Here is a 24045-nt window from a genome sequence, read left to right as displayed (position 1 = left end):
GTGGGAATTATATGGAGTTGTACCTTCTTATCCTATAGTTTTTGTCAGTGTTTCCTTTTTTTAAAATTTATTTATTTACTGGGTAATGACAGAGAGAAATTGAGAAGGGAGGGGGAGATAGAGAGGGAGAGAGACAGAGAGACACTTGCAGCCCTGCTTCTCCACTCGTGAAGCTTTCCCCCTGCAGGTGGGGACCAGAGGCTTGAACCTGGGTCCTTGTGCACTGTAACATGTGCGCTCAACCAGGTGTGCCACCGCCTGGCTCCAGTGTTTCCTTTTTATAAATAAAAATTTAAAAAAGAATAGAAAGAAAACAGTACATGAAAGGTAAGAGAACATTTAAATTTTGGAAACTGGTACATATTACACCCAATCTTCCTCAGACTCTTGAAATGCTTCCCTCCTTATACTTCAATTTCTTCTTCCATCTCTTTTATGTAATAAATCTAGATCTGATGTTCCTCAAGAAGAAAAACCATGCCAGGCGAAAAGCTGTGCTACTGTCATTGTGGAGTATTAAACTTGCATTCCACAATACTTTCAGCCATCTGTTCTCATGGGAAGCATTTTCACTAAAAGATTAGAAAGTTATTCTTCCTTACTCCTTCTTAGTTGCTAATCCATGTCTAGTAGCTGATCCTATTCCATGGCACTCACTAATCTAAGAACTGAAGAGTTAGAATCAGGGTGGCATATGTGAGCAATATTTACATAGGCACTTTAAGCTAGGGCAGGATTCTTGTTCAAATATGCATTCTAGAGCCAGTAGGCAGCTCATCTTATCATGTGCAAAGTCCAGGGTTTGAGCCCCAGCACCACATGAAAGATTCATGGACAGAACCAGGGTAGCTGCATGCAAGGTTGAGTGGTGAAGTGCCCCTCCCTTTTTTTGTCTTTCTATCCTCTCTTCTATTTCTAAATCAAAAAGAAAAGAAGAGGATTATGTTAGGGAAGCTTGGTGCTACATTATAACATTATAACAAAACGAAGCATGTAGATTCTGCCCTGTGCTCTTGACAACTGAAGCAGAATCTCTGCCATATTCCAAGATCCTACATTTTTCCTTTGTTTTAAAAACTTTTTATAAAAAGAAAACACTGACAAAACCATAGGATAAGAGGGGTACAACTCCATACAATTCCCACCACCAGAATTTCATATGCTATCTACTCCCTTGATAGCTTTCCTATTCTTTATTCCTCTGGGAGTATGGACCCAAGGTCATTGTGGGATGCAGAGGTGGAAGGTCTGTTTCTGTAATTGCTTCCCTGATGAACATGGGCATTGACAGGTCACGATCCTACATTTTAAGCAGTCTTCCTTGTGATTCTGGTAATAACTGAAGTGTGTGGACTACTGGGCTAAATTAAAAAGCAAGAAATTTGATGTTGGGCACTTCTGATACACTTAGTTTGTTAGACTCTGTTTCCTTACAAGGAAGGAAGCAAACAAGTCAGAGAGAAACAACTAGGTTTACCCAACAAGTCATCATTTGTTACAGACTTATTATATTTTTTAATTGATTTTACAGATAGAGTGAGAGACCAGACTACTGCTCTACTTTGGCTTGCAGTGGTGCTGGGAGTTGAACCTGGGACCTGAGAGTCTTAGGCATGAGGCTATCTCCTATCACTGACAATTCTATTCAGTGAGTGGCTACATCAATTTAGTTGAGGAAGATAATTTATTAACATGTTTTGTAATTGTTCTCACCACAAAGGCAGGGTCTAAAAAGCAGACAGCTGACTTTTGGAGGTGTGGCTAGGAGTTAGCAGCTGCTACATTTTTGCTCTCCCGATCATCTAGGAAAAGGAACAAAAATCACCTGTAACTCATCAAAATACAACCAGGATCTCTTCAAACTCACCAAACCACAGGTGAGTACAGACTCTCATGGCCTGTAAAACTAGTTCTATTTATTTTTCCACAGCTTTGGATATTGCTCAACTTTGCCATGTGCCAGATCCAAGCTAGAGTAGGGCCCCCACAGCACAGAAGAGAGCTTCATTGCTGTCTTTCTCAATCTCTTTCTCTTGCTCACTGTATCTCAGTATATAATGCAAATTCTCACACCACTTAATTAGAGTCTCTGAGATTGTGGTCCAGGCATCCATTTATAAAAGTTTCAGGCATTGGGCCAGGTTGTGGTGCATCTGGCTGAGCACAGGCTACAAAGCGTAAGAACCTTTAGACCCCACCTGCAGGGGGAAAACTTCAGGAGCAATGAAGCAGAACTCCAAGTGTCTCTCTCTTTTTTAAAAAAAAAAATTTATTTATTCCCTTTTGTTGCCCTTGATTTATTATTGTAGTTATTATTGTTGTTGTTGATGTTGCATAGGACAGACAAATGGAGAGAGGAGGGGAAGACAGAGAGGGGGAGAGAAAGACACCTGTAGACCTGCTTCACCGCTTGTGAAGCAACTCCCCTACATGTGGGGAACTGGGGGCTCGAACCGGGATCCTTAAGCCAGTCCTTGCACTTTGTGCCACCGGCGCTTAACCCCCCCGCTGCGCTACCACCCGACTCTTTTTTAAAACTAGTTCTATTTATTTTTCCCTTTTGTTGCCCTTGTTGTTTTACATTGTTGTAGTTATTATTGTTACTGATGTCATCATGTTAAGATAGGACAGAGAGAGCTGGAGAGGGAAAGACAGAGAGGAATGAAAAAGAGAAATCTGCTTCACTGCTTGTGAAGCGATTCCCAAAATAATCACCAAAATATATAAAGAGCTCAGCAAACTTAGCCGCAAAAAAGCAAATGACCCCATCCAAAAATGGGCAGAGGAAATGAACAAAACATTCACCACAGAGGAGATCCAAAAGGCTAACAAACATATGAAAAACTGCTCTAGGTCACTGATTGTCAGAGAAATGCAAATTAAGACAACACTAAGATGCCACCTCACTCCTGTAAGAATGGCATACATCAAAAAGGACAGCAGCAACAAATGCTGGAGAGGATGTGGGGACAGAGGAACCCTTTTACATTGCTGGTGGGAATGTAAATTGGTACAGCCTCTGTGGAGAGCAGTCTGGAAAACTCTCACAAGGCTAGACATGGACCTTCCATATGACCCAATAATTCCTCTCCTGGGGTTATACCCCAAGGACTCCATAACACCCAACCAAGAAGAGGTCTGTACTCCTATGTTCATAGCAGCACAATTCATAATAGCTAAAACCTGGAAGCAACCCAGGTGCCCAACACCAGATGAATGGCTGAGAAAGCTGTGGTATATATACACAATGGAATACTATGCAGCTATCAAGAACAATGAACCCACCTTCTCTGACCCATCTTGGACAGAGCTAGAAGGAATTATGTTAAGTGAACTAAGTCAGAAAGTTAAAGATGAGTATGGGATGATCCCACTCATCAACAGAAGCTGACTTAGAAGATCTGAAAGGGAAACTAAAAGCAGGACCTGATCAAATTGTAAGTAGGGCACCACAGTAAAAACCCAGTGGTGAGAGGTAGACATGTAGCTTCCTGGGCCAGTGGGGGGTGGGAGTGGGCGGGAGGGATGGGTCACGGTCCTTTGGTGATGGGAATGGTGTTTATGTACACTCCTAGCAAAATGTAGACATATAAATCAGTAGTTAATTAATATGAGAGGGGGAAATCAATTGTATGTCTCAAAGGTTCTCAAAAGACAAACTGAATCTTTTTAATAGATAGGCTACGTATTTGATATGCGGACTCTCTCAAAAGCCTAGACCAAGTAGATTAGAAGCTTCCAATAGCACAGCTATATACAAGATACTGGGTACTGTACAGCAAACCATAACAAAGGGACTTTTCAAAGTTAACCCAATTAACAAATAATGTGATGATAATATTAACTATTGATTGTCTTTTTGAACCCTAAGACAGCAGGAACCTCACATCTTCACTATAGAGCCCCTACTTCCCCCAGTCCTGGAACCCTTGGATAGGGCTCACTTTCCCGTATGCATCTCCCAATCCATACCAAATAATATTGCATCCGCCGATCACAACCTAACCAAAGCAACGATTGCCATCTCAACATGCTTCACCTCAGAGTGTATCCAGAGACTTCACGTGTGGAATGACAACCCTTCAGCTTCATTACTCGGGTGAGACCTTTCCTTTTATAGTACACTCTAATTTCATCTCAGGTAGTTCACTTTCTAACAAAGTCCCATAACCTAGACATACACCAGTTTCTGTGAGAGAGAGCGTATGTGCACACGTATCCATAAACTACTGCAAAATATATACCTGAAAGCAGGATTACACTAGAGTTTGCAGTGAGTACCTCCCTAACACTTCCTCTCCACTATTCCAAACTTGGGATCCATGATTGCTCAACAAATTGTTTGGCTTTGTATGTTAACTCTCTTTTCAATCACCAGGTTCCAGATGCCACCAGGATGCTGGCTAGGCTTCCCTGGATTGAAGACCCCACCAATGTGTCCTGGAGCTCAGCTTCCCCAGAGACACACCTTACTAGGGAAAGAGAAAGGCAGACTGGGAGTATGGACCGACCAGTCAACGCCCATGTTCAGCGGGGAAGCAATTACAGAAGCCAGACCCTCTACCTTCTGCAACCCTCAACGACCATGGGTCCATGCTCCCAGAGGGCTAGAGAATGGGAAGGCTATCATGGGAGAGGGTGGGTTATGGGGATTGGGTGGTGGGAATTGTGTGGAGTTGTACCCCTCCTACCTTATGCTTTTGTTCACTAATCCTTTCTTAAATAAAAAATTAAAAAAAAAAATATTCCCTTTTGTTGCCCTTGATTTATTATTGTAGTTATTATTGTTGTTGTTGATGTTGCATAGGACAGACAAATGGAGAGAGGAGGGGAAGACAGAGAGGGGGAGAGAAAGACACCTGTAGACTGCTTCACCGCTTGTGAAGCAACTCCCCTACATGTGGGGAACTGGGGGCTCAAACCGGGATCCTTAAGCCAGTCCTTGCACTTTGTGCCACCTGCGCTTAACCCCCCCCCGCTGCGCTACCGCCCGACTCTTTTTTAAAACTAGTTCTACTTATTTTTCCCTTTTGTTGCCCTTGTTGTTTTACATTGTTGTAGTTATTATTGTTACTGATGTCATCATGTTAAGATAGGACAGAGAGAGATGGAGAGGGAAAGACAGAGAAGAATGAAAAAGAGAAATTTGCTTCACTGCTTGTGAAGCGATTCCCCTACAGGCAGGGAGCCAGGGCTTGAACCGGGATTCTTACACCAGTCCTTGTGCTTTGCGCCACATGTGCTTAACTCACTGCGCTACCACCCAACTACCATGTTTCTCTTTTAGAGAAAGATAGATCCCTTTGTGTCTCCCTTCTGCCCCTCAATTTGACCTATCAAATAAAAATTAAAAAGATATTCTAAAATGTCAAATAGAAAAGAGGAATCGGTGATAAGCATTTTTTAAAAAGCTGTAGGCACATATCACTTTTCAAATTTATGTTTTTGCTAGCTTCAAAGAAATTATAATAAAATTGCTAGATCTTTTTTTTTTTTTTCCCCAAGAGGCTTTATTACATTTTCCATAGTGGTTACACAAATTCCCATTCCCATCAACATTGTATAAGGGTCCCTTTTTCTCCACAATCTTGCTAGCACTTATTGCTGATAGCCATTCTATGAAGAAGTGCATTTTATTGGTTTCAATTTGTATTTTCCTAAGTGATGCTAAACATTTTCTTTTATGTCAGCCAGTCAGTTCTATGTCCTCTTTGGAAAAATGACTTTTCTGATACACTGTCATTTTTCTAATCGGATTCATTTCTGTTATCAAAATGCATGCAGTCTTTTTGCATTTTGGAAATTAAGCCTTTATTGGATGTACAACTAGTGAATATCTTCTCACATTCAGATTATCTTTGTTTTGCTGGGAGTTTCTTCTGCTATGGATAATAAACTTATTTGGCATAGTCTAATTTATTTTTAGTTCTCCTTGCCTTTAGAACCAAATTTAAAAAAAGAAAAATACTGTGGATGTCAGTGAGCTTAGTGCTGATGGTTTTTTTCTATGATTTTTATGGTGTCAGATCTTCAAGTCTTTAATTAAAATTTCTATTTTTAAATAAGAAGTTTGAGCTTTATAAGTTCTAAAGATGGCTTCTCAGACCTTCCTGATGGTAAAAAAAAAAAATACTTTTTTTTGGTTCCTTCAGGGGCAATTCTGATTCTGAGCAGCTGGAATGAGTTCCTGAAGATTCAACTTCTGCAAATTTTCCACATGACTATTATCATCAAGTAAGTTTAAGAGACTCTAGACACCCCTAGATCTTTTAATCTCCATGAGTCATGTTGGAAACTGACCCTTTAGAAGTTTCTGGTTAGAATCTCAAATGGAAATTTTTTTATAATTAAGATTCTCTGGCCATTTCCCAATTTCAATCACTACATCTGGAACTGATGGTAGGACAGTATATAACGTGTTTTTGCTTTCCTGCAGTAAATGGCTTAAATGAAAAAGACATTTTTTTCTTTTACTTTTTACCAGAGCACTTATCAGTTCTGCTTTATGGTGGTGCCCAGGATTGAGCCTGGGGCTTTGGAGCCTCAGGCTACAGAGTCTCTTTGCATAGTCGCTATGCTATCTCCCCATCCCCCCTCAACAAAAGGTGTTCTCTTTTAATAGGGATGACCCTGTGCCCCAGGCTAGTGGGGTCTGGTCTCCTCTGCAAAAACCAACACCAAGCTAGGTGTTGACACTTTTTAGTAGAGCACAAGTGTTGGGGATAGAAAAGTTTTTGATGATACCATCAAGGTTACTTCTTGGTCTTTTTAATGGCAGGACTGTTTCTTTACCATCAAGAAAGGAAGAGAGAGGCAGACTGGGAGTATGGACCGACCAGTCAACGCCCATGTTCATTGGGGAAGCAATTACAGAAGCCAGACCTTCTACCTTCTGCAACCCATAATGACCCTGGGTCCATGCTCTCAGAGGGATAGAGAATGGGAAAGCTATCAGGGGAGGAGGTGGGAAATGGAGATTGGGTGGTGGGAATTGTGTGGAATTGTACCCCTCCTACCCTATGGTTTTGTTAATTAATCCTTTCTTAAATAAAAAATAAAATAAAATAAAAAATAAATACAACCATCAAGAAATAAATAAATAAATAAATAAAAAGAAAGAAGTTCAATTTCTTTGTTTAAATTACTTCATAATGTTGGCAACATCTTTCCTAAAGCTATAAATACCAGTAAAATTTAGACCCTACACTGGGTGAACAATGAAATTAGGTAAACTGTGGAAAGATCCTTATATTATCAATGCCAAATAACCTTTTTATTTTTCAGGTTTAAAAACTTAGTCTTCAATCAACATTATATGTATCAAGCTTAACAAAATACTTGAAACAGGATAATAAATACTTGTCATTTTCATTTTCTTTCTCCTTCAGTTTCAAAAGTCCTTACAAAAAGTGCTGGATGTGTCTGATACCTTGGCACATGTGAAGCGATTCCCCTACAGGCAGGGAGCCAGGGCTTGAACCGGGATTCTTACACCAGTCCTTGTGAAAAGAATCTCATCCTTGGCACATGTAGGCAACTATCAATATTTAAACATATAGGAAGGTACAAAACAAGAGGCTTTTTTTTTTCAAGAAAAAAGAATATAAAGTATTGCTCTCCATTATCTTGTCTCTGAAGCTGAAAACTTGCTCCCTTCGTCAAAAATTATAGCTCTCTCACTACTCCAAATGAAAGGCATACATTATAGATGAGTGGTAATTAATGCCCTCATTAGAAGTAGTTAGCAATCACTGGACATAGTATCACTACACAAAGAGGTGATACTGTGTACTTTGGGACAAAATGGAAGAAACTGGAGGTGATTATGTTTAGTGAAATAAGTAAATTGATGAAAGACAACTACTCAGTGGTTTCATTCATATGTCATATCTAGAAAACTGAAATACATAAACTTGCAAAAAGAAACAAAAACCTCAAACTGTTTCTAAGACTTCATGAGCAGTATGGTGATTACCTGTTATTTTTGGGAGGTGGGAATGTGGAGACACAGAGCCTCGGTGGTGGGTGACATGTGGAAGTATACCCTATTACCTTACAATCTTGCAACCCACTATTAATCATAAATCAAAAATGAAAAAAGTAGCTTCGTTATGAATTAGAAGATATCTCACCTGGTTGGTCACATTTCTTACCACATTTGTGGCCTGGATTTGAACTCTGGCAACACACACACACACACACACACACACACACACACTCTTTTTGTTGGGGCTTCATAACAGCTACTGGACCTAGAAATTGCTTGTATGACCACTTCTCCAACCATCAGAGTTCCAAATGGAGTCTTTAGGCTGCTTTTTTCTTTAGCATAGTCTTTTCTTATGGTGCTACCATAATTTCCAGGGGATAAAACGCAGCCTGTATGTATTTTGATCTTGTGAATAAGAAAATCTTGCAAAATGAGCCCTAAAACTATACAGTTTCATCCAATACACTAGAAGCATCTTAAAAATAAAGCTTCTCGAGAATCCTTATTTCCTAAGCTGTTGCTAAATCTCTATAAAATGAAACTTGACACATTCACACAGATAGACTATGTTCTATATATATATGTGGGAAAAACCTTTATTCTTGGCCATGTTATTCCTATTGCCTACTTATTTACATCAAAGAGAAGAGGAAATGATGCTTTTCTCAAAAGTTTTCTCTAAGATGTCAGAGTAAAGTAATATAAATACCTCATAAACTTTGTTTCCTATATTAGCTTGTTAAAATTAATTTTGTGCTAAGTCATAGAAAAACCAGTGTTTGGGGTAGGTTTAACTCCCCTGATGGTGGTCCAGAATTGTCTGCTCTTTACTTAAATTTTTGTAAAATGAATTTATGTTAAAAGGTGAGATGAGAGGCTGTGCCTATGTGTTAGATTACATGTAAACTACTATTCCCAATAAATTTTAAAAAAAGAAATTCAAGATTTTAATATGATAAGTACATTATTAATAATATCTAGAAAATTTGATTAAATATTTTAAGTTCTTTGTGGAAACTACAGTCATGCCACTTTGATTTCATTTGAGGTTGAATCAATGATATTCCTCTGTTTTGTGCAATATTTGTTATTTATTTCACTTTGAGGCTACAGATGTACTTTTACATCTGAATGGAAATAACTGAATCCAATGAACAGCTTTATTGATTTAAATATGGGAATACATGGATGCCATTTAAATATGGGAATACATGGATGCCATTTTTTGATTCATTGTTCTGTACAGGTCAATGTTTTCCTATCATTGTACTAATGCCACTCTATCTTATGCTTTACATCTAGAAATGATAAATTCCCCAATTTTCTTCAAGAGAATACAACACTTTTATGGTTTACAATGTACTTGTTCAGTCTACACTCTCTCTCTCTCTCTCCCTCTCTCTCTCTCTCTGAGATCTGAATGACATTTAATGCCTTGACTATACGTAACTGATATTAATCTCTGGTTATCTTGCACTAAATCTATGGTTGCACTAAATCTATAGTTCAATCTGAGAAAAATAGCTTCTTACTCTTCTATTGAGTGTTCTCAATCCATAAACATAGTTGTTTGTTTATTAAGGTCTTCATTTTTCCCAAATATATCTTGTATTTTTTTTAATCAAACATTTTTATTAGTGATTTAATAATGACCAACAAGGTTGTGGGATAAGAGGGGTACAGTTCCACACAATTCCCACTAGCAGAGTTCTATGTCCCATCCCCTCCATTGGAAGTTTCTTTTCTTTATCCCTCTGGGAGTATGGACCAAAATTCTTTATGGGGTGCAATATTTCATATTTTTCTATGTGGAGGTAGATCTTTCTTAATTATTGCTAGATTTACTGGTTTGATTTTTGATATCCTTGTAAATTATATATTTTATTTTTCTAATTGTTACTGATGCTTATAGAAATAAAATGTTTTGAGCATAAAATTAGCTCAATAACCTTATAAAAATCACTTATTGGTCTGGTGCAATAGCATAATGGCTATGCAAAAGACTTTCTTGAGCAAATTTTGAGAACACCAGAGGGAGCTGAAAAAGAGAAAGACACCTGTAAGTAATAATAGGTGTAGGGTTGACTTAGAAAGGAAGTGAAGACAGAACCATTTAAAAAATGGGGGATAAAGTGGAGGTTAGGCAGTAGCTCACCTGATTAAGTGCACATATTATCATGCACAAGAACCCAAGTTCAAGCTCCTTCTCACCACCAGCCAGAGGGGAGGGGGTGGTAGCTTCAGGAGTGGTGAAGCAAGCAGGTCTGCAAGTATCTCTCTCTCCCTCCCCTCACTACTTCTCTATGTCCTATTAAGTATAATAGAAAAGAAGAGAAAAAGGAAAAAGAAAATCTCTAAAAAAAGGAAAAATGGCCATCAAGTGCAGTGGAGTCATAATTCTGGCACTGAACCCCAGCATATCTGGTGGCAATAAGATTTTTAAAAAGGGGGGTAGTGGAATATATAAATAGATATAGATAGTTACAGAATTAGCTGGTATCAGTGAACTTGGAGAACTACTGTAGTTTCCAATGGAGGAGATGGGAATACAGAACTCTGGTGGTGGGAACCATAGGGAATTATACCCCTATTACCTTACAATTTTGTAAATCAATATTAAAGCACTATTAAGGTCACAGGTTCAATCCCCAGCACCACCATAAGCTACAGCTGAGTGTCCTGGTCTTTCTCTCTCTTGTTAAACTAAAATAAATATTTACAAAAAAAAACTTTTTTAATGGTTTGCAATGATTTTTTTTTTTTTTTGGATTTTTGCCCCTTCACAATAATGTTGGTAACTGGTCTTTATATGCTAACTGAGGAATTAAGCAAAATATTGTTTCAGTGATTGGGTGGAAAGCTGGTAGTGAACAGGGCTTGTAAGGCTGAGGCTCCTGGTTTGATCTGGTGCTTCATGTATCACAGTGCCGCCCTGGCTTGCTTGCATATGTGTACTCTTGCTCATTAATGTTTATGTGAGTGAGTGCATTCTCTTTCTCCTCCCCCAATTCTATTTCATATAAATCTTATACTTATCATTTTTATGTTAGAGCAGTTCATATATAAACAATATATTTGATTAAAACTACTTGTGTTAGATTAGAACATATTGGCTTTAGAATGTAATAAATACAAGAGGTACCCAATAATATGTGTATTTTCTCAGGGACTGAGGAAATATATTTTCTGAGTATACTATTCCCCTTTTACTATCCACCCTTCTAACCCCCAGCGTGCGTACACAGGTACACACACACACACACACACACACACACACACACACACACACACACGGGGGGGGGGGGGGACTGAGACACAGAGAGGAGAGAATGCTTGTTTTTGGCCAATTTGTAATTCCATGACTCTTTTCAAATGGGAATAAAAACAAAAGACTGGCTTAAATGATTTATTTTATTTGTACATCTGAACATCACATTCTTCCAACGATATCAACAGTATCAGTTAAAATAGTGCTTAATTTCTAGACTTTCACACCACACTTTCTGATCTTCTCTCCAAAATAGCCTTCTTCCTGGGGTTATGAGAAGTTGCCAGGCAAGCTTGTTTCTTGATAATTAAAATTTTCTACTAGTAGAGAAGATCTGAGTTTGTAGTCAGGTCTGGTTTGATTGTATTAGAAGGCAATGGAGACTAAGATGAGTTCTTGTTTACCTATATTAAGACCCAAAGAACTGACACAAAATAAAAGGTCAGAGCCTTTGATTCTGTCTTCAGCAATATTTATTGGAAACAGCAATGCTTCCCATGGTAAGAGTTTATACATTAAGCAATAATATTTGCCTTTCACTCCACATGATCCACTACTGCAGGTGGCATATCCAAAGCAGCACGTTAAACCTCTGAAAGAATCTGTACATCTAGATAAATAGAACTCTGGATACCTAACAGGACTTCATGACTGTTACAATAAAAAGAAACACCCATAAGCTTACTCACAGCACTGTATACACAAAATGAAAATGAGATAGAAGATAGGGGAATGAAGTAACAACTGAATTGGGAAAGAGTTTTGCATATGCAGCCACACATCTTAAACTGCTAAGCACAAAAATCATCTTTATTTGGTCCTCATTGAGGGCAGAATATGCACAAATGATGTTCAAAGAACACAAGGTGAAAGTGGAAAGGAAAATGCATTTACTGTGTCTTGGTCTATGAATTAGTGAGAAGACGATTCCTAGTGTTTTCCTCCTTGTGACAAATGGATTCATGAGACATGTAATTCACAAATAAAACTAAAGTAAAGATTATTTGATCCCCCTTCCCTACACCCTTCATAAATGTCCTAAATACATACATGTTTCTGTACAGCAAGATATTTGAGCTTTGAAACCAGTTATCTGTGCAATTTCTCATAAGGGAAAAAAATCTCTTTTTAGCCCCTCCTACAATATTCTGATAGCTATCTATGTTACTTAGAAATAAAATCAGGATCTCCTTCTGGTTTTAACAACAGAGAGGGAAGAAAACTGGCTGTACCTCAGAAATAAGAGTAAGAGGAGGAACAAAGGTGACTGTTTTCAAAGAAGGCTCTGAACCCACAGGCAACACTTTTCTACTGATAGCTTCAACAAACTAACTCATTCAGACCAGAAGACAAATTTGCTGGTGAGGGAGACTTCTTCAACAATTCTGTGACTCACATATTTTGGGAGGGGAAGGTGTGAAAGCAAAGACTTTCTCTTATTTAAATGGAGAACCTGAGACCTTGAAATGGCCCCTGGGTGATAGATAGTATCTTCTGTTGGATGGGTTTTCTGTAATGTGGCTCATGGTCATATTCTAAAAACCCATAGCCTCCTGAGAACTGTGTAAACAGCATTATTGGCTGGTTTCAGATGGTATTTAAACAGCACATGCCATGCCTATCAGGCTAAGAAGATACCATCCATCACCATGACTCCTGTGGGGTCTCACAAGTCAACCAACAATACCAGTGGGGCTTGATGACTTGGACCACTGTGGTCTGCACTTAGGATGTGTTATAAGCAGCATTACCAAAGCAGTGGTTAAACTTAACTATCTGGGTCAGTAGGAGGTGAGCCAGCCAACATAACATCCTAATGGGGTAGAGCAACCAGAATTTCCACATAATTGATGGGGAAGAAGCCTGAATGGCCATGAAGCATCCCCTCATACCAGTTCTCATCAATTTGGTTAGTGAGTGTTATGATATCACCCTCTTTAAAACCCAACTCCCCTTCATTTTCAGGTTCAAAGTCGTATAGAGCTCGGCAGCAGGGCTGATCCATTGGGACACCTGGGAGTAGGAGCAGGAGAAAAGAACACAGAAAGACAAAGGTTGTTGAACTCATGTCTGCAGCCTGCTGCACCCACCTGGTTTGTTGTCCCCCAGGCTTTTTCCTGCACTCTTCATTCCAATGCTTCTGCCTAGGACTAGTCCCCAGTGTCTGATACATGACATCTGCCTGCTATCAATCTTCAGAATCTCCTTCAGATATCTGAAAACTGTTGGATTTCTATTTCCATTTGCAGTACGAAAAATGATCGTGTGATATACGTAACACAGTTCATCAGGATTTGCCTCCCTGATAATGTCCAGAGACAGAAGAGTGAATAACATAAGGAGTTTATAAAGATATTTAGGTTAATAATACAACATGTCAGAATTCTTCCCATAAGTAAGTAGCTTATCGCCTATAGAAGAAACAACTTCAAACTCTTTGGCACATGTGGACAATACAGTGCAGACTCAGAACAAAAGTGCAGTTATTACTTTTTAAACATAACAAGTCAGGGGCCAATGAGGCAGCTCACCTGGGAAGGTACCTGCTTTTTTATGTATGTGACCCAGGTTCAAGACTTTGGTACACCACATGGGAGTACTATGACACAGAGACTGAGGGAAGCCTTGGTGCTGTGATATCCCTTTCCACCTATCTATATATCCTATCTCTTTCCTCTCTTTCTCCTCCCCCTCTATGTATGTATGTGTATGTCTGAAAGAATTCTTTAGAATTATGAAACACTATTAAATAAATAAATAACCTCATCTCTGAAAAACACTGTAATATATTAAAAATACATACAATATTATGTTCAAGTTCTTACTTTGACCCAAAGCAGAACTTGGATCATGCTTTGTGACCTTACACAAAGCATTTCACTCTCAATTTCTATGTCTAATAGTAGAATTGGTTTTACAGAGTATTGTGGACATTAAATGAGATTATATAAAGAAATCAAACTTTTAAGTAGTTGACTACATAAAAGCAATTAGAGTCATAGTTGAAGCTATGGCTATGAAAAACAATGCTCTCTACATTAAGAAAAATGAAACTGGGGGGTTGGGAGGTGGCACAGCAGGTTAAGCACAAGGACCAGCAGAAGGATCCCAGTTCAAGCCCCTGGCTTCCCACATGCAAAGGAATATAAAATTATCAAGTGCCTATGGATCCCACAGCATTTAATGGCTTTAAAGAGAAAAAGAACAGTTTTTCACTAGAGAAAGAATCAAATTAGTGAGTCTTTAAAAGATATGTGAAATACATGGTTGGCTTCTGAACAGGGAGAAGCAGCTTATAATAACCAGTGACTAGCCCTTATAGACAGCCAACTTCTAAGGGCCAGTGCTGTTTATAATATATGCTGGGCTTTGAGGATCTCATAAACCATTTTTCTACAGTATAACATCAAGCAATGGTGATACAGCAAAAATAAGAGAAATCTTCACATCTTTAAAATCCAGGCTCAGCATAAGATAGTTAAAATATCTTCAGTTAAGCAAATGGTAAGCTAGAAATGACTCCAGCACAGTATTTTATCTAGTGTGTGTTTATGGTGGATTAGAGAATGTTGGTGTTAAAACAAAAAAAATAATGGATATATATTCATATTCCCAATAAAATAGCTTAAGAAACAAATTTCAGCTTTTATTGTACACACCTAAGTTATAATGGCATGATGAACTAACTGATTGGAGGGAGAGAGGGAGGGGACAGTGAGAGGGTTAAGAGAGAAAACTACCAAATGCCAAGATTCAAAACACATTCTTCTGCAAATATATCACCTATATGCTCTGTGATTCAAGAAATTCAACCCATACATCCCTAGAGCTGTGGTCTGTGGGTTCTATGTGAGTGCATATGAGGACTGTCCAGGGGTAATCACTCTCATGCACGCTAGAATAACAGAAGGAACAAACAGAAAAGCAGGCAATCTCTGCAGAGCCCTGCCCCACTAGGGAAAGACAGAAAGAGGCTGGGAGTATGAATCAACCTGTCAATGCCCATGATCAGTAGAGAAGCAAGTACAGAAGCCAGACCTTCCACCTTCTTTCTGTACCCCATATTGACCCTGGGTCCGTGCTCCCAGAGTGATAAAGAATAGGAAAGTTTCCAGTGGAGGGGATGGAATACAGAACTCTAGTGGTGTGGAATATGTGGAATTTTACCTCTCTTATCCTATGGTTTTGTCAATATATTTTATTTTATAAATTAAATAAACAATATTAATAAAAATTTTTAAAAGATGAGGTTCAAAATCAAAAGTGTTAGAAGGTAGTGTGTGCTGATGATGGAGTGAAAGTATATACAAAAATATTTTTATAGAGAAGAAACTGGGAAAAGGAGAGAAAATAAATAAATAATAAAAAAGAAAGAACTCATTTTAAAAGATTTTCACCTGATTAAGCATCTTTCAAGAACTTATATCACTAATATTTTGTCTAAAGCTAGATTCGATTCTTCATGGAATTTCTACAAAATTTCACAAGATCTGTATTGGGGTCTTGTAGGCCTCAGCTCCTTACCTGAAGGTTTGGGGGTGCCTGTGTGGGAGAGCCCCCCATTGGGTTGAGTACTGTCTCCAGCTGGAAACTCCAGGCTCATTCGAGGTTTAGGTTGATATTCCCTTCTAGGTTGAGATGAAGCTTGTCTTATCCTGCATTTGAGGAGGGGGAGAAAAGAAATGGTGGGGTGGGAGTGGGGGTGAGAAGAATATGCTGTCAATTAAGAAGTCAAGAGAAAAAAAATTAAATCTAGGAAAGTTTTGAGCTAGTTACCCACAACCTATCATTGTGGAGCAGACGAAATCTGAAAAGGACCCTAGATTTTCACATCTTTATATGTCTTTGCTTTTGGCAAAGTTAGGGTCAAGTCCTCACTGTTTTCATCTTCTCTTTCAATATTTCAGTTCCTTGCTCTTTTACTCAGTGCTCAACTTGTGGATATATACCAAATAGGTACCAAGAACACAAAACTGAACAAGTTACTATTCTTTTCTTCAATTAGCTTATGGCCTATAGAAGAAACAGGAAAAACAATTGATTCCATAAAATGTAACGGATGCTGTTATAGAGGCTTATACAAAATACTACAGGAGCATAGGGTAGGGACATGGAGAGGAGTCTATTTATTCAAGCAAAGAAGTCATGTAGGACTTAAGATAGGTAAGAATCACTTCCTCCTGAATGAATAGCCCTTTCCAGAAGAATTATTCATTCTAGAGATTAAAAGGATTTGAAGACAGGAAAGGGTGAAGTACTGTGTATTTTGAAAAAAGTATAGGAAGGAAGATTAAAATGAAGAAATAGAAAGATGCAAAGATATGGCCAGTAAATGCAGCTAGTAAATCATTAACATTATTTACCATAGTTCTGACAATATTTGACATATTTGCAAGGATGGGGAGAGTTAAAGGTATCATGACAGTAGAATAATACTGACTTTAAATGTATTTCGGAGAGAAACAGAAAAAATAGCTATTTTTCAGCAGATGTTACAAAGTTATTAGTATGTTCAGTTCAAAAGTTTTAAGTGTTTCTAGAACTTTCAGAGTGTTAGACACATTTCAACAATGGAGTACTGAGAGGAGATGCACAAGTAAGGCACTTGTTAAAGATGACACTGAAAAAAATGAAGAGAATGGCTCAGAGGGTAACAATGGAACTGGACGATGAGATTTTCCATAGTACACCATGAAGAAGCAGTGGTTGTCCCGTTCATTTAGCCATCTTGACAACTATCTGAATCTAGTCTAGCTATGAGCTGAGAGGAGTTATCCTCTGATGTATATACATTTAGATAAATTGTCTAATTAGTCTAAGTAAACACAAGACTAGAATCAATGGAACATATAAATATAAAGCACAGGAAAAAATAAGTTAATACAAATGAACAAGGTGTATGTGAAGGACCAGTAGGAATGTTGACAGAATTATTTATTTACATCAGTTAACAACAATAAAAGAAAATGCAAAATGCAGAAAACTTTGAGATACCTTTCTTCTAGTCTGACAGTGACTTGCTGAAGGATCTGGACTGCCTGCTTGTGGTACTCCAGCTGGGCTTGCACAAGTGCAGAGAGCTGGCTCACTTGTTCAATCTGCAGATGGATGTGGAACTCACACTTTAGTTACTTGTTACTGTTCTTAAGCAGCTATTGTTCCCTAGTATATACAGCAGAGCTGCCCAAACATATAGGCCACTGAACACTGAATTATGAATGAATTTTAGTTGATTTTTAGTTGAATTTTAGTTGTTTACAACCTGACAGTACTCTGTTCTAAATTTCAACATGGCAGTGTTTAAGCAAGTAGACTTACAAAATTTACACATGGATCCTCAGAACTATTCTCTCCACTGTAGATTATGCTTTTAAGATTAGTAGAGAAAAATCTAGTTACATAAAACTAAAGAAATACAGAGAAAAAACTTTACTATTTCTTGATATACTTTGTAATTTCAAATACTTATAAAAATAACTTTCTGAATTTCGCACATATACTAACATTATTCTTTTAACTGTTATACTTTTAACTGGATAACCCTTGAACACTGTAAGCTTGGCTCTATCAAATTAAAGACCACAGAAGAGTCACTCACATCCATCTCCAAGAGATTGAACATGCTTGACTCAGCAATTTCTTTAGACTCATCAAATTTCTCCAGAGCTTGACGAAGTTCTTCATCTGGAATCTTGCCTTGTCGTTTCTTCTTATAATCAAAGTCTAAGCGTCGGCCTTCTAACTTCTTTAGATGATGCTGAAAAAGTCCAAGGCAGGAGCATGCTTTGAAAGAACTTATAGAAAGGCCTACTGACAACTCACTTCCTCATCATGCTTATGTGCTTCCAAAATGTCATGTCACTAGAAAAATAAAGAAAATGCATCAGTAGGATAAGTACATCTAGGCTAAATGTGGGAGAATACTATTTAAATAATTAAGAATAAGAAGAAAATTATGGGAAGTGCCAGTGCCCCCCAAATCATGCCATTACTGGGTCAAAAGTGGATCAAACTTTTCCACATCATGGCAGAAGTTGTACATGTGTGTTCATGCACTATAAATGCAGAAAGCACAGGCATACAGATCTACATGTCTCATATTCAAGAGAAAATGAATCTCAGAAGTCAAAGGAAAGACACTGTTACTGAAATAGTATTAGAAGGAATATCACAGAACATTAGTGCTGGAAAGAAGTAAGACATATCTAACTTCTCTATTTAAAATTTAAAATTCCTGATCACTTAATTGGGAATATCCAGGGATGGATCCTAAGAATGAATACCTTTGCAATTAACCTAGTGGACAGGTGAAACACTAAGGGATTGAACTAACCATTGATCAGTTCAAGTTTCCCATCTGATAGATGATGAAATTTAGTCATAAACTTAAATTAGAAGATACTTAGTGCCTTGAGCTTCAATTCCTTTTTATATGCTCTCTAACACATGGTTGTGCAATCTCTTGTCAACACCTTTAGAGACTAAGTGAGAAAGAAGTTTCCCAAAGCTATATATATATATATATATATATATATATATATATATATATATATATTCTTTTGAGTTGTGGTGTTCCACTACTACTAATGAGTGAGAGAAAATTTAGGATTCCCCTTGCTTCTGGGTATATATGGAGTAAAAGGGGAGAAAATAAAAACAGAATGATGAAGAAGCCAAAAAAAAATAAAAGGAAGGAAAGTATGTCATACGTATCTCCTCACTCTACACCTTGCTTCTAATCCATCCTCTAATCAAAGTACATGTTTATTCCTTTGGAAGGATTCAAACACTGAACTTACTGGGAGCTGCAGGATAGAGTAGGAGTGTTAAGAGATGTAGTTGAGGTTTAGAGTGAGCCTTTCATGTTCTACTTATGCTACCATGAGCAAGGTGGAGGGCAGAAATTTCAATTAGAATAAAAATATCTAAGAGATTTCAAGCCAATCACTTTAACAGCTGAGAAAGTTAAATTTCAGCCTTTACAAATATTTGTTAAAAATGAATGTGCAAGCATTATTTAGAGGTAAAGCTGGTCTGAATTTTATTACTAGTAGCTCAAATGCCCTATCTGTTTCAGAAAGAGAAGAGTTGGGTAATGTCCCTCATAATAACAACTGCTAATAAAAATATATTCACAGAGGAATAAAACAGCTATGCATTTAAACAAACAACTGGTACTATTAGCATTTTACTGGTTTAGAGACTGGTCCAGATAACCATAAGAAAATGAAAATGTGTATAGTCAGGAAAAGCATATTATTCTTCTGAAGAAATAAATTGAGAAAAAAAATTCTCTGATATAAAAACTTATTGTATAGAAGTCAAATGCAATATTCATTTCAAATATAATTCACTCATAATAGCAGAGCAATATATGTTGCATTTCCAGTTTCTCTCAATTTATTCTGCTATTTGTTTTTACAATTTATGTGTTCAGTGCTGACAACATGTACGGAAAGCTGCATAAAAATGTTTTTTAAAGGAAAAGGGCATATGTATGAGCCAAATGGTCTCTTCCCAAAGTAATAATTGCAGATACCTGAATTTCCCTAAGATCTTTGTCATGAAGATTCTGAAGAGGGTCAATGAAGTTCTGCTTTACTTCCATGTCCAAAGAATCTTTCACCTCTGAGAGTTCTCGCATGGCCTCCCCCACATCACCAAGTGCTGGGCCTAGCAGGGGAGAAAGAAACTCATGTATGTCAACGAATAAAGGTGAAATGTATATGCAATAATAGTCACATACAAAACTTGAGGAATTACCATCTATCTATGGAAGACAAAGAAGAGGAGACAAACTATATAATATCCTAATTAATGTAATGCAGTGTAATTTCCACCTATAATAGACTGCACCCTCTTAAGACAGAATCACTGCACTCAAGAGGATGGTACCTCTTATTATTATTTTTTTAAAAAAGAGTTTTAGCTGTAAGAAAAAACTGGAAAGCTCCCTTATATCTCTAGTAAGTACCAGTTTTCCCTAACAGAGGACCTGCTTAAGGTTGATGCATCTAGCGCAAGTATGTCAGGAATAAAATCAGAGTTCATCAGGAAGAGTAGTCTTATGTGAGACTTCATATCATGAGGTAAAAACAGAAGGTATTTAGTGTAGTAACTGAGTGTGTCACAGGAGGTCGGGGTAAGAAATAAAGCATGTCTCACCTAGGACAGAATTAAGTTCCACACTCAAAAGAGTGGAGAGCTAAGGAAGTTCAAGGGGTAGATTTGAATAGTACTGATTGGCTGATTATGCTTGCTCTGCTCCAATACTCAGTTACTGCCAGATACACTTACTGGGTAGTGTCAAGCAAGTTGGCTATGACAGCCAGCTACAGTAAAGACAAGGATTATATTGGGTGAAAAAGTATTTTTTACAAAGTCTTAGGACAAACAAGACTAAAAATAATGAAACAACTGAAATAATTCTTATCAATGTGTACAAAGTCTAAAATTGAGCCAAAATAAAATATAGTTTGAAAAATTTCCTACAGATTTGTTTGCTGGCTTTAAAATTCCCTTGGGCCAATGAAAGAAGTGAAATGTGAGAAAATCCCCTTTACCAAAGTTGCAGTCATCCCCAAGTTCTCTTCCAAATTTGAGCATAGCTTCTGCAAGTAGTGCTTCTGCCTGAGGATAGCCTGGCCCCTTCTCTTGGCCTCGAATTTTTGACATGGTGTTGATCATGCTGAGTTTAGCTCTAGAAGCTGAAGGCAAAGAGAACAGATTTTCAAAATAAATAATGTGTTATTATAGAAAAGTCCTCTTCCTGTACATTTTCTGGTCCCTTCTTCAATGAAGTAGTCTGCCATAGACTTTATGGTGCTTGGTGGTTTCATGAAAGGCATTTTGAAAATGAATGGATTTTGTGATGTCTAAGTTTTAAGATTCTAATTTAATGTTTCATTTCTAGAAGTCTATGAACTAAAGTAGGAAATTGTTAATTCTTACGTGTGGGCCTTATGCCATGTTTCATTTACACTGTACATAAAATAGAACTATTTGTGAAGTCATTTCTTAACTAAGATTCAGATGGTAAATAGAAATATTATGTTCACTAGAAAGACTTAATCATTTCTCTGTTACATAACTACATCTGAAAATTTATGCCACAAAGAAAGTATTTTAATGTTGCTTGCTTTCATTCTCATAAAAAATGCATAGAAAGCAATACTAGGTTTTTGTTGAAACAAACCTATTAAGTTTCATAAACACTGTTAAAGTCAATGATTTACTTAATTGTAGGATACTTGATTTTCCAGGTTATTAGGTATGGGACTGCACATAAACCTGGCACTCTTTCCAGGAGTTTGCATGGAAACTCTGATAGAATTACAGCTACCAGTACCACCTCGGCATGTTTCACTTCAGACCTGTCCCAGAGATGTTAGGCATGGAATGTCAAACCTTCAGCTTCATATTACTCTGGTGAGACATTTCCTAGTTCATAGGACTCCTTAATTCCATTTTGGGTGGTACACTTCTTAACAAAATCTCAAAACCTATATATAGACCAGGGTCCATGAGATAAGGCTTATATACACATGTATCTACAAGTTGGGAGAAAATATATACCTTAAGGCAAAAGTGCACAATAGTTTGCAGAGTCAATAAATGAATCAAGGAAGTAGAAAGATCCAAAAAGACACTATAAAGTACCTAATGAAATAGTTTCTACTTAGACCTAGATACCCTCCTCACCTACCTCCTATTACATGTCCCTCAATTACTCCAATGTTAACCTTGTCAAAGTAAGGACTACAAAAGCTGGATAAGGGCAAGAGACTGGCATACTTTAATGATGACTCTTTACTCATTACAAGGCCACCCCATCACCTGGGGCTCTAGTCAAGGTGTCCTGGGATTCCCACACAGACATGATGGGACTAGACCTCTAACAGATGCCTCTCATCACTGTCACTGGTCATCTCCATCAGGAGCAAGATAATGGACCCTTTGAGGGCCCCTCAATGTGAATCAACAATGATAGGGAATGTTCCATTCTGCAAAGGGAGGCTGGACAACATACTCTACCTACAACCTGAGGAAGATGGGTCCTGAAAATTAGTGCAGCCTAGAATGTTCTTAGCCATGACCACAGAACGCGAGCTCAGACCTACAGGGATGCAGAGGTTATATAGGCTCCTGTACTGAACATGGGCCCTAGATCAAATTGGCAGGGTTTACAGTTAACAATATTTATATACTTTCCCCATATTTGGGAGCTACTCTCTTCTCTGATCCAGCTTTTCTGGTCCTTTTTCCAACTATGCCGCCATCTCCTCAGACAATAACCTGGGTCTACTTGCTTATTAGACGTCAGGTTCAAGCAAAACTAGTAAAGTCATAGGCCCCTTAGAATTTACCTAAAATAGACCTACCACCTTTGTCCAAAACGGAGACCCCAAATCTTCATCTGCAATATTCTTGCCTTGAGGTTCATGATTAGTCAACAATTTGTTCTGCTTTATATCTTAACTGTTTTTCAGCCAGTCAGTTCCAGATGTTACCATGATGCCAACCTGACTTCCCTGGGCAGACGACCCCACCAATATGTCCTAGAGCCTCACCTCCCCAGATCCCTGCCTCACTAGGGAGAGACAGAAATAGTCTGGGAGTATGGATAGACCTACCAATGCCCATGTTCAGTGGAGAAGCAATTACAGAAGCCAGACCTTCCACCTTCTGCACCCCATAATGATCCTGGGTCCATACTCCCAGAGGGATAAAGACTAGGAGAGCAATCAAGGGAGGGGATGAGATACAAAGTTCTGGAGGTGGGAATTGTGTGGAGTTGTACCCTTCTTATCCTATGGTCTTGTCAATATTTTCATTTTATAAATAAAAATTATATAAATAAAAAAGAATTACAGCTAAGGGCAATTAAAGGATTCCCTGGCTGATATTAAATCTTAGATATTTGTTTCAAGTAGAATTTAATTTAAATTCTGCTTTTCAAAGATCAAAACTGTAGTTGAAGAGTATTGTTAGAGAAACCCTCTTACAACCCCTCCCCTTAAATATTACAATAATAAGACAGTTATGCCACCTGTCTTTACAAAGTTCATAGTGAATGGAGGGTAGTTAAAAGTAATTGGAGTTCAGTGATACACTAAGAGCTGAAAATAGTAAGCCAAAGAAATATAACACTACCGTACCCTGTGGTAGTGAGATTTTGCAAAGAATTCTACAGGGAAGGATTGAAACTTTACAATAATAAAATGATTAACAGATAACTGACTATATAAATTCTGATGGCAAACAGAAAAATGGGAAAATTCACATTTCTTTTCATCGAAGAGAACACTGAGTCATTTGTATTCCAATAGTTGAATATGCCACAATGGTCACCATATTTTTAAGGAGATAGTATCCTTAGAGTTTATTTTCAACACAGCTTACACGGTAAGCTGTATCTGAAGTCCATGAAAGATAGAATGGATGCGAAGATGCCCATAGTATATGAGAAGTCTGAGAAATATGCAGTGGCAACAAATATGATCAATTCAATAGTGGTTGATTTGTGCCAGGTACTAGGGGAACACTGGCAAGGATGTCTTTAAAGTAACATATGAGTTAAGTAAAAATGAAAGTCAAATGCCAAATAATGAGAAGTATAAAATAAACAGAAATAATAAAGTGAAATAAGCAAATACCAAGTAATGATAAGCACATAATAAATAGAAGATAAATGGAGATCAAAGAAATAATAAAATTATATTAGCATCTAATCCCTTTAAATTCTATTTGACCATTTAATTCAATGTTAAGATTTATTTCTTTTATA

General features: G+C 37.7%; 1 protein-coding gene across 2 annotated transcripts in view; it reads right to left on the bottom strand.

Annotated features, from left to right (window-relative positions):
- Nucleotides 1–11387: 11387 nt before the first annotated feature.
- The window catches only part of SH3GL2 (SH3 domain containing GRB2 like 2, endophilin A1), a 194222-nt gene continuing 181564 nt past the window's right edge, over nucleotides 11388–24045 (bottom strand). For both annotated transcript variants that reach the window (XM_007535769.2, XM_060199609.1), the window contains 6 exons: nucleotides 20822–20965; nucleotides 19798–19931; nucleotides 17857–18015; nucleotides 17253–17356; nucleotides 15783–15913; nucleotides 11388–13271 (listed from right to left, as the gene is read on the bottom strand). In XM_007535769.2, the coding sequence (XP_007535831.2) occupies nucleotides 13072–13271; nucleotides 15783–15913; nucleotides 17253–17356; nucleotides 17857–18015; nucleotides 19798–19931; nucleotides 20822–20965 (872 nt within the window). In that variant the 3' untranslated portion in view covers nucleotides 11388–13071. The remainder of the gene's footprint in view (nucleotides 13272–15782; nucleotides 15914–17252; nucleotides 17357–17856; nucleotides 18016–19797; nucleotides 19932–20821; nucleotides 20966–24045) is intronic.

The sequence above is a fragment of the Erinaceus europaeus genome, chromosome 10 (assembly GCF_950295315.1).
Source record: "Erinaceus europaeus chromosome 10, mEriEur2.1, whole genome shotgun sequence".
Classification (NCBI taxonomy): Eukaryota; Metazoa; Chordata; class Mammalia; order Eulipotyphla; family Erinaceidae; genus Erinaceus; species Erinaceus europaeus.
The sequence above is the reverse complement of the archived record's forward strand: the minus strand, read 5'-3'. Positions and strand labels throughout refer to the sequence as shown.